Below are 12,185 nucleotides of genomic sequence, written 5' to 3'. Positions count from 1 at the left end.
ACAAAGCACCTCCCCCATTGAAGATAAATCAGTCTAGTTTGCCAAGCCAAATGGATAGATCAGAGAGAAATACAAAGCTATGACAATCATGCATAATAAAGTTCAGAAAAGACTCAGTTACTTTCAATGAATAATCTGATCATAAACCCACAATTCATTGGATCCCAACAAACACACTGCAAAAGAAGATTACATCTGATAGAACTCCAAGTAGATCAAGGAGAACATGGTATTGAAGATCAAAGAGAGAGAATAAGTCTTCTAGTTACTAGCTATGGACCCGTAGGTCTATGGTGAACTACTCACGCATCATCGGAAGGCAACAAGGATGAAGTAGAAGCCCTCCGTGATCGATTCCCCCTCTGACAGAGTACCGAAAAAGGCCTCCAGATGGGATCACGGAAGAACAGAATCTTGCGTCGGCGGAAATAGTGTTTCGGGTGGCACTCTATTGGTTTGGGAATTTATAGACGTGGAATTAGGTCAAACGAAGTTGCGTGGGAGTCATGACCTCAGGGGCCACGCCTACCCCCTAGCTCGTGGCTCTCCCATAAGTCTTATGGCCTCCTCCCGAATCTTCTAGGGTCCCTTCTGATTCAGAAAAAATCACCGTAAAGTTTCATCGTGTTTGGACTGCGTTTGGTACTGATTTTTTGAAAAGCAAAAAAAACAGGAACTGGCACTGGGCACTGGGTTAATAGGTTAGTCCCAAAAGAATATAAAATAGCATAGAATGCATATAAAGTATCCAAAATTGATAATATAATAGCATGAAACAATCAAAAATTATAGATACATTGGAGACGTATCAATCGGCGACATCTAGAAGATGGTGGATCGTGTGCTGGGTTCGTGGTTCGTGGATGACAGGCATGGTTTCCTCCTCCGACATCTTAGTCATATCGGGGTGCCAGATCTGGAGTTCGATGGCGTGTCCGGGGTGTTACTCCGGTCTGATTCGTTCAACGGTTATGGTTTCGCTTTTGGCGAGCCACCTTGGAGGTCCGTAAAGCTGCATATCAGCGATGGAGTCACGTCGAGCTCAGATGTGGAGGTGATCTGTCTTTTTTTTTCCTTTGATGGTTGTTGTGATGGTGCGAGAGGCAGGTGACGTGCATTGGTGTCAAGCTCAGATGATTCTTCGGTCTTGTTTGTAATTTTACTTCTCATCGGCGTTCCTTTGTGCATAGGCTAGTGTTCTACTGTCTTTTTAGTTTTGCCAGGTCGATATGTACGTGACTTGTATTATGATCCTTATGATATAAATAAGACACGTATTACCATAAAAAAGAATTGATTGGCGTTAGGGAGAGGACCGGACCCACCCACCTGAAATTCGGGAGGGGGGATGAGTGGATTAGTTGGAAGGTTACGTTAACTTACGTAGGTGTATGATTTTGGAAGAATTAGATTATGAAGTTTAAGACTAAGTAGATGTTTTTACGATAAAACTCAGGTGAAAGTGCGAAACCTTGTGCTTTATTATCAACCGGGCATGATGATCATTCGTCAGCGTGTGGGGTTTATCTTTGCTCCAATGGCGACTTACCACGTCGAGTCGTTTGACAAAAGTGTCCCTAAGATGGAAGCTCCCAAACTGATCAGGGATTGATCATTTAGCGTGGTGCGCTTAGCTTGCTCCACCGTGGAGAAACTAAGTACTCGTAGCATGCAAATTCCGGCAGTTCCGTGTCAGCACAGCGAGGCCTTCCCCCTCCCTTCTTCCCTCGATGGATGAGGCAGTTACGTTACGTTTGCAGTGCGACGCCATCCATGTTGACATGTTGCCTATTCCTTGACGCCTTCCACAAACCGAAGTACCCAACCCTCCCTAGTCGACACTGCCAGCCTAAGCAAACTCGAAGACACGCAAGAACCAGCCATCCCACAATAGAAAACCACCACCCCGCAAGCACGCACAAAACGCCTACTCCTCCATCAAGAATCTTCTACGCACGTTCCTTCGTCTCGCACATGCATCTCTAGCTAGCTAGCTAGTGCATTTGATTACAAATATCCATCCAGATCCAAGCCAGTCACTCACAATAATCGATCATGGCAGCTGCTCCTTCTGCCTCTGCCGTTTCCGTCAGGCAGAGGAATGCCGCGGCAGCATCGCTACTGCTCCAGGATCAGCAGCAAGAAAAGCATGAAGCCGTGGATCCGGTGCCGCCGCCGCCGCCGCCGCCACGATCGACGCTGTACCAGGCGCTGACGTCGACGGCGAGCCTGGCCAACCTGCTCCCCACGGGCACGGTGCTGGCTTTCCAGCTGCTCGCGCCGACCTTCACCAACCACGGCGCCTGCGACGCCACCACGGCGCTGCTCACGCGGATCCTCCTCGCCGTCCTCGCGCTCTCCTGCCTCCTCGCCTCCTTCACCGACTCCCTCAAGGGCCCCGACGGCCGCGTCTACTACGGCGTCGCCACCCTCAGGGGCCTCTGGCTGCTCGACTACCCGCCCGGCGCGCCCACGCCGCCGGACACGTCCAGGTACAGGCTGGCGCCAATCGACGCCGTGCACGCGGCGCTGTCGGTGGCCGTATTCGGGGTGGTGGCGGCCAGAGACAAGAACGTTGTGCGGTGCTTCTACGGCCCGTCGCCGGCGAGAGAGACGGAGCAGGTGCTGGACATCGTGCCGCTCGGCGTCGGCGTGCTCTGCAGCTTGCTCTTCGTCGCGTTCCCCACCAGGCGGCACGGCATCGGCTACCCTGTCACCAACGGCGCCGCTGGCAGCAGCACCTGAATAAATTAAACTTACCCGCGTATTACAAAGCTCAAGAATTACTCTGGTTACAGTAGTACTCCTGCTAACTTAAGAGCATTGTATCATTCTATCATTTCGATTTCTTGCTTATTTGCCTGTGGGATGTAAACGATCCGACTATAGATTCTACACACAAAAGATGAGTAAAATGCATCTGGGTACTATTAGTGTCGATGCGGCCCTAATTTTTTTCAAAATGCATGCCTGGGTCCTAAATCTTTTTAAGTTGTTCATCCGAGGTCCTAATTCCATCCAACCGCCGCTGACCAGCTTGCGTGGCACTTTGACCGCCGCCACGTGGACTCGAGGCCCAGGCTGGATAACGACTTGTCGTACATATCTGCAAAAGAACCCTCGAACCCTAATTCCTTTCCAGTCGTGGTCCTTTCCTCCTCCCCACCCCTCTCTGGCGAAACAGGGGCGGTCGACGGCGAAGGCACTGCTCCGGTGAGAAGAGGCGGTCATCGCAGGCAGTTGTCCGACGGCGGCCCCGCTAGGATGGCACTCGTGCTGCGGCGACATGGAGATCCTCCTCTACGATATGGTCAGTGCCCGTAACCCTAACCCTCGATGCTACTCTTTTTTCCGATTTAGGCCGAATCCATGGTAGATTTTGACCGAATCCTTGTAATCTAGGACTACAAGAGGAGCTTTCCATTGTAGAAATAAACTATGATGAATTTTTTTGGCGGATTTGGCAAATCGAAGACATATGTTGATGGCAAAGTTGCTCTGTTTGATGGTTGTGAAGTAGATACATTGTCTCCTCTCTCGCCACTGATTTTATGTGGCAATTAGGATATAATGACCAACCAAAGATCATTTTACACTAGTTGCTCCCTAGAAAGATTCTAGATGATGGACTCCAGATTATGGACTGTGACACTGACACATTGCACATGGCAGCACTTGTTCCAAAGTTCCAGTATTTTCAGTTGTTTATGGACCACAAAGATATGACATTTGACAATGTAATTGAAGATATTCATGTTAGTGGTACACCTGATCTCCCTTTTATACTAAGCCCAAAGTCTCATGGCTTTCACACTGGAATTAGGAGCTATCCTAGGTTTAAGGTTAAAGCTCAGAAAGGCAGACTTAACCAATGTCATGCAGGCAACAACAATGAAGGGAGTAGTAGTGTCCCACCAATGGCCCAAAGTGTTGGACATCAGCTGCGAAGAAGCGGAAGAAAACTTGTGGTAGAAGAAGAAACATCCAATGAAAATGAAAGTGATGGTGATGACAATGAATGGGATCCAGACTGGGTTGACTCTGACAATGAAGTGGGTAAATATGATGGTGATCTCTATGAAGAATGGGTAGATGAGAAATTTGAGCAGAAAAAAGAAGAGATCTAAATGGCAGAAGGACAATGACTATGATTCGATGAGTTGCAAGAGCTGCAAGATTCAGAGCTTGAAGATAGTGATTCAGCAGAGGAAGTGGAAGTAGCTGATGCTCAAGGAAGAAAAAAATGAAGAAGAAAGTGAAACTCAAAAAGTGGAGGCTAGAGAACATGAAAGATGTGAATTTTCACATAGGCATGGTGTTCTCGACTATGATTGAACTTATAGCAGCAATTCAAGAGTACATTATCAAACAAAGAGTGCAAATACAGTACAAAAAATGATAGGTGGAGGATAAGGGCATGTTGTGTTGGAGATTGTCCTTGGTTCCTGTTTGCTGCACCTGATAGCAGGACCAAAGCATGGGTTGTGAAGAAGTATGTGGGACAACATACATGTGCAAGAGAATGATCACTGAAGCAATTCACGACAAGATATCTGGTTGGCAAGCATTTGGAGACATTCAGAGTAGATGTCATTAAAAAACTTTGTCAGGCTTGTTTAGTTGGATTACAATATGCTTCCTACTAGAAGCAAGCTAGCAAGAGCAAGAAGGCTTGCACTGAAGCAAATTATAGGGATGAACTAGAACAGAACAATTTACTATGGGACTTCGCAACTAAAATCAGAAGGTCAAATCTTGAAAGTATCATGTTTCTGAATGCAAAGGATGGACTGTTTGAGAACTTTTATATGTCCTTATATGCATGCAAGAGGTTTTATTTACTAGATTGGGACCATTACATGCATTGATGGGTGTCTCACTAAGAACAAGTATGGTGGAGTGATGTTGACTGTTCTTGGAGTTTATCCTAATGATTATATCTTTCCCATTGCAATTGCCATAGTTGAAGTGGAATATACTGACACATGGAAGTGATTTCTAAACACATTGAAGGAGGATCTAGGCATAGATAACACAACCCCATGGACACTAATGAGTGATAGGCAGAAGGTATGTGCATGCATTGCAGCTTTTCATTTCTCAAATTGTAGCATTTCATATGTCAAACTGTAGTTTTACATTTCTCAACTATAGCTTTTCATTTGTCAAACTATAGCATTTCATAATTACCAACAACAGCTTTTCATTTTTCAAACCATAGTGTTGGTGCAATAATTTGCCTCCTTGTGTGAGATTGTTGTCATAAACACTAAAGGACTGATGTGTTTGCTAGTGCACATAGGGTAACAGGTCCCTGAAGTCATGAGAAGTTTGGTACAAACTCCGAAGATAATCTCCTGTGTGGCAGCGAGGATTATTGATACGTCTCCGTCGTATCTACTTTTCCAAACACTTTTGCCCTTGTTTTGGACTCTAACTTGCATGATTTGAATGGAAGGACTGACGCTATTTTTAGCAGAATTGCCATGGTGTTATTTATGTGCAGAAACAAAAGTTCTCGGAATGACCTGAAACTCCACGGAACTTATTTTTGGAAAATAATAAAAATACTGGAAGAAGAATCCACGTCAGGGGGGCCTCCACCTGTCCACGAGGGTGGGGGCGCGCCCCCCTGCCTCGTGGGCCCCCTGACGCTCCACCGACCTTAACTCCAACTCCATATATTCGTGTTCGGGGAGAAAAAAATCAGAGAGAAAGATTCATCGCGTTTTACGATACGGAGCCGCCGCCAAGCCCTAAAACCTCTCGGGAGGGCTGATCTGGAGTCCGTTCGGGGCTCCGGAGAGGGGAATCCGTCGTCGTCGTCATCATCAACCATCCTCCATCACCAATTTCATGATGCTCACCGCCGTGCGTGAGTAATTCCATCGTAGGCTTGCTAGACAGTGATGGGTTGGATGAGATTTATCATGTAATCGAGTTAGTTTTGTTAGGGTTTGATCCCTAGTATCCACTATGTTCTGAGATTGATGTTGCTATGCTTAATGCTTGTCACTAGGGCCCGAGTGCCATGATTTCAGATCTGAACCTATTATGTTTTCATGAATATATGTGAGTTCTTGATCCTATCTTGCAAGTCTATAGTCACCTACTATGTGTTATGATCCGGCAACCCCGAAGTGACAATAATCGGGACCACTCCCGGTGATGACCGTAGTTTGAGGAGTTCATGTATTCACTATGTGTTAATGCTTTGTTCCGGTACTCTATTAAAAGGAGGCCTTAATATCCCTTAGTTTCCATTAGGACCCCGCTGCCACGGGAGGGTAGGACAAAAGATTTCATGCAAGTTCTTTTCCATAAGCATGTATGACTATACTCGGAATACATGCCTACATTACATTGATGAATTGGAGCTAGTTCTGTGTCACCCTATGTTATGAATGTTACATGATGAACCGCATCCGGCATAATTCTCTATCACCGATCAAATGCCTACGAGCTTTTCACATATTGTTCTTCGCTTATTTACTTTACCGTTGCTACTGTTACAATCACTACAAAACCCAAAAATATTACTTTTGCTACCGTTACTGTTACTTCCATACTACTTTGCTACTAAATACTTTGCTGCAGATATTAAGTTATCCAGGTGTGGTTGAATTGACAACTCAACTGCTAATACTTGAGAATATTCTTTGGCTCCCCTTGTGTCGAATCAATAAATTTGGGTTGAATACTCTACCCTCGAAAACTGTTGCGATCCCCTATACTTGTGGGTTATCAAGACTATTTTCTGGCGCCGTTGCCGGGGAGCATAGCTCTATTCTTTGAGTCACTTGGGATTTATATCTGCTGGTCACTATGAAGAACTTGAAAGACGGAAAAACAAAAATTTATCCCTCAACTACGAGGGGAGGTAAGGAACCGCCATCTAGCTCTGCACTTGATTCACCTTCTGTTTTGAGTAAGCTTGCGACACCTAAACCTGCTTCTGCTATTAATTCTGATATGTCGCATGTTATTGATGATGCCACTTCTGCTATGCATGATACTTATGATGAAACTACTTCTATGCTTGATACTACTGTGCCACTTGGTGAATTTCTTGATGAACAACTTGCTAGGGCTAGAGAGAATGAAATTATTGAAACTGATAATATTGAAGATAGTGATGATGAAGTCTCTCCCCCTAATAAATATGAATTACCTGTTGTACCTGAGGGTTATGTTCTGGTTGAAGAATCTGCTAGAGCCATTCTTGCTTGCAATGATAGAAGTGATCTTAAGAAGTTATTAGCTAAATGAAAGCAGCAATCTCTTAATGCTAGAATGAAACCTGACCCTAAATTTGCTACTTCACCTATCTGTGTTACTGATAAGGATTATGAATTCTCTGTTGATCCTGATATAATTACTTTGGTTGAATCTGATCCTTTTTATGGCTATGAATCTAAAACTGTTGTGGCACATCTTACTAAATTAAATGATATAGCCACCTTGTTCACTAATGATGAGAGAACCCGCTACCTTTATATCCTTAAAATATTTCCGTTCTCATTAAAGGGTGATGCCAAGATATGGTTTAATTCTCTTGATCCTGGTTGTGTGCGTAGTCCCCAGGATATGATTTATTACTTCTCTGCTAAATATTTCCCTGCTCATAAGAAACAAGCTGCTTTAAGGGACATATATAATTTTGTGCAAAGTGAAGAAGAGAGTCTCCCACAAGCTTGGGGGAGGCTTCTTCAATTACTTAATGCTTTGCCTGATCATCCTCTTAAGAAAAATGAAATACTTGATATCTTTTATAATGGACTAACTGATGCTTCCAGAGATTACCTGGATAGTTGTGCTGGTTCTGTTTTTAGGGAAAGAACACCGGATGAAGCTGAAATTTTATTGAATAATATGTTGACCAATGAAAATAATTGGACACTTCCTGAGCCAATTCCTGAGCCTATTCCTAAACCAACTCCGAAGAAAAGGGGGGTTCTATTTCTCAGTCCTGAAGATATGCAAGAGGCAAAGAAATCTATGAAAGAAAAAGGTATTAAAGCTGAAGATGTTAAGAATTTACCTCCTATTGAAGAAATACATGGTCTTAATTTACCGCCTGTTGAAGAAATATCTGATCTTAATCCATTACCTATCGAAGAAACTCATGGTCTTGATAACCCGACACAGGTAGTAAAGGTAAATTCTCTCTATAGATTTGATGAAGGTGATATTTCTCACTATAAGTCTGCTAGACAATGCTTAGAAGAGTTTGACAATTTTATTGTCAAACAAGAAAACTTCAATGCTTATTTTGGTATACAATTGAAATACAATTCCGATACGCTTGAATACTTGGGTGATTATATGTCTAGAGTTAAAGGTGAACTTAAACTCATTAGTAAACATGCTTCTATGGTTACCACTCAAGTAGAACAAGTACTTAAAGCTCAAAATGATTTGCTCAATGAATTAAATAGTAAGAATAATGATTATGATGTTAGAATGGCTACTAGAACTGGTAAAATGACTCAGGAACCTTTGTATCCTGAAGGCCACCCTAAGAGAATTGAGCAAGATTCTCAGAGAAATAATATTGATGCACCTAGTCCTTCTAAAAGGAAGAAAAAGAAAAATGATAGGACTTTGCATACTTCTAGTGAACCTATTGCTGAACCACCTGAGAATCCAAATGATATTTCTATCTCTGATGCTGAAACACAATCCGGTAATGAACATGAACCTAGTGATAATATTAATGATAATGTTCATGATGATGCTCAACCTAGCAATGATAATGATGTAGAAATTGAACCTGCTGTTGATCTTGATAACCCATAATCAAAGAATCAACGTTATGATAAAAGAGACTTTGTCGCTAGGAAGCACGGTAAGAAAACCATGGGTTCAGAAACCCATGCCTTTTCCTCCCAAACCATCCAAGAAAAAGGATGATGAGGATTTTGAGCGCTTTGCTGAAATGATTAGACCTATCTTTTTGCGCATGCGATTAACTGATATGCTCAAAATGAATCCTTATGCTAAGTATATGAAAGAAATTGTCACTAATAAAAGAAAGATACCAGAAGCTGAAATTTCCACCATGCTTGCTAATTATACTTTTAAGGGTGGAATACCTAAGAAACTTGGAGATCCAGGAGTACCCACTATACCATGCTCCATTAAAAGAAACTATGTTAAAACTGCTTTATGTGATCTTGGAGCCGGTGTTAGTGTTATGCCTCTCTCTTTATATCGTAGACTTGATTTGAATAAGTTGACACCTACTGAAATATCTTTGCAAATGGCTGATAAATCAACTGCTATACTTGTCGGTATTTGTGAGGGTGTGCCTGTTGTGGTTGCAAACGTTACTATTTTAACGGACTTTGTTATTCTTGATATTCCCGAGGATGATAGTATGTCTATTATTCTTGGAAGACCCTTTTTGAACACTGCAGGGGCTGTTATTGACTGCAACAAACGCAATGTCACTTTTCATGTTAATGGCAATGAGCATACGGTACACATTCTGAGGAAACAACCTCAAGTCCATAGTATAAATTCTATTGGAAAAATTCCATCAATCATTTTTGGAGGTTTTGAATTTCCTCTACCTACTGTCAAGAAGAAATATGATATTCTTATTATTGGGGATGTGCATATCCCCGTTGAGGTAACATAGTGTCATTCGAAATTTCTCCGGTTCCATGTTATTCGGAATGAGTTTGTTAACAAGGCTTGATCAACCTTGTTAGTGGATTCCTTTTGATGAGCATGAGATGGATGAAACTAGAAGGCACAACCTTTTGTACCCTCCTTTTACTTTCTGTTATTTAGTTGAAATAAAGTAAAAATAGTATTTTTCTGTCAGTTTTCTGAATTATCCGTGCAATATAAAAATACCCCGAAAATAAAAGTTCTCCAAATGCCCTGCCAATTTAATATGATTTTTTTCTGGAATATTTGAGAATATCTGGCACTGAGAACACAGCAGGGGGAGCAAACACCTGGCCACAAGGGTCCAGGGCGCGCCCACCCCAGAGGGTGCGCCCCCTGCCTTGTGGGCCCATGGTGGCTCCCCTCCACTTATTCCTGCACCCACACACTTCTTCTTCCTCCCAAAAAAATCACCATCCAGCTCAAGCACGAGTTCTAGCTCATTTTGCTGCGATTTTCGATCTCCTTGCTCAAAGCACCTCTCACAAAACTGCTTTGGGAGATTGTTCCTTGGTATGTGACTCCTCCAATGGTCCAATTAGTTTTTGTTCTAGTGCTTTATTCATTGCAAATTTGTGCTGCCTAGGTGACCATGTTCTTGAGCTTGCATGTCAAATTTATATGGTTCCAAGTAGTTCTAATGCATGATATAGGCTCTAGGCACTTGTAGGAGTAGTTGCTATCAATTTTGTTGAGCTTGGTTCACTTTTATTTGAAGTTACTAAAAATTTCAGAATTTTTCAGAAAATAATGAAGAGATTTTTGAGGGGCTCATCGAGCCGAAGCTCGAAGGAAAAGCAAAGAGAAGAAGCAGAGAGGCCCAAATATAATTTGCCTCGCACCGCGGAGGTCCGACCGTGTGAATGGCCTTTCGATGATTTCTTGAGAGCAGCCAGGATTTATGATGATATTTATGAATTGGCTGAGAATGCAGGCCTCACCGACTTCCTCCGCGACCAACGCGAACAGTATCTCTTACTCACCAATACTTTTGTGCAAAACTTCTACTATTATCCTAAGGAATCAACTCCTTCAGTAGAGTTTCATTTATATGATGTGGTTAAGAAGATGTCACTAGATAAATTTTGCAAGGTTTGCAAAATACCTTTCGAGGGTAGCTTAGAAGAACCACATCGTAAAGATGTGGACGGGTTTATTGACACTATTACTGTAGGGGAAACTAGGAAGGTCTCCGATGTAAGAATCACTAGCATACATTTTCCTGTTTTATGCTACTTTGCCATATTTGCTAGTCGTTGCTTAATTGGTCGCGGAAACTGTGGAAACCTTAGTGTTCCTGATATTATTATTTTGTTCCATGGTTTATTCTGTGATAATACTGTTAGTATGGGTGGTATTATTGCCAAACGGTTAAGTCTGAACCGTACAAAGGGTCCCATCTTTGGAGGTATCTATGCCTCACGCCTAGCTGCACATCTTAGCACCCATTAGGCACTATGAAAAAGAAGAAAAATTGTCGCCCACTGTTTATTTAGATTATAAGAGTATGGTAACACATGACTTTATTGTTAAGAATAGGGAAGGGGCGCTTAAATACAAATTGTTCTTTGATAAACATCACCCTGAGACTATTACCTTGCCTGCTCCTTCCTTGTTTGATTTATCTGCAGGTCCGTATCTCGTTCCGCTGGCGGCCATTCACACCTACCGAAACCCTACATCAGCCACAGAGCCGGAGCCGGAACCACAATTTGAACCTCCACGACAGTCTAATTACCAGTGGGATCCGGAGATGATTGCCAACCAGTGGCAATCAGATTCTTCTTCATCTCAGTACGACCCCAGCTACAACTATGGATATCCGCCAGGCCATCCGTGGCAATAAACCAACTTAGGCCAAAAGCCTAAGCTTGGGGGAGTACGTATTTCCCACCGACATTACATTTATGTCCACACACTCATTGCTAGATGTCGGTGCTCATACTTTTTCACTGTATTATCCATGCTAGTTTATTTTCTTCTTCCTGCTTTCTTCTTGTGTGTTTGATAGACCTTAAGAAAAACAAAAAAAATTAGTGTAGCTTTTAGTTAAGTTTACTTTTCTTGCTGTAGTAGTAATAATTAAAAAGAAAACCCAAAAATATTTCCCGTTCTTCTTTTGCTTGCTGGGAGCTTTCCCGTGTAAATAGTTTTATTTCTTTTCTTTTCTTTGGGGGTCGATAGGAGAAGACCATAATTAAATTGTTGAAGTGGCTCTTATATGCATTATTGTTGATTTAACCAAGAGCACATATTGCTTTGTCTTCTCCTGTTTATTGAATGCTCGCAGATTCCAGCTTAGTCCAATGCACGTGCACTCTTATTATTTTCACATCGTTCGGTCGTGCAAGTGAAAGGCAATTATGACGATATATGATGGACTGATTGAGATGAGAGAAGCTGGTATGAACTCGACCTCTCTTGTTTTTGTAAATATGATTAGTTCATCGTTCCTGATTCAGCCTATTATGAATAAACATGTTTGCAATGACAATTAGAGATTATAG

At 42.5% G+C, this 12,185-nt stretch overlaps 1 protein-coding gene across 1 annotated transcript; it reads left to right on the top strand.

The window, feature by feature from the left end:
* The first annotated feature begins 1,829 nt into the window (after window positions 1-1,829).
* Window positions 1,830-2,938, top strand: LOC123165701 (protein DMP3). Its single transcript, XM_044583396.1, has one exon. It carries the CDS (start codon window positions 2,056-2,058, stop codon window positions 2,743-2,745), a length of 690 nt encoding a protein of 229 aa, XP_044439331.1. The 5' UTR covers window positions 1,830-2,055; the 3' UTR covers window positions 2,746-2,938.
* The last annotated feature ends 9,247 nt before the right edge of the window (window positions 2,939-12,185 follow it).

Source organism: Triticum aestivum, chromosome 7D (genome assembly GCF_018294505.1).
Source record: "Triticum aestivum cultivar Chinese Spring chromosome 7D, IWGSC CS RefSeq v2.1, whole genome shotgun sequence".
NCBI lineage: Eukaryota > Viridiplantae > Streptophyta > Magnoliopsida > Poales > Poaceae > Triticum > Triticum aestivum.
This window is presented reverse-complemented; position numbering and strand designations above follow the sequence as displayed.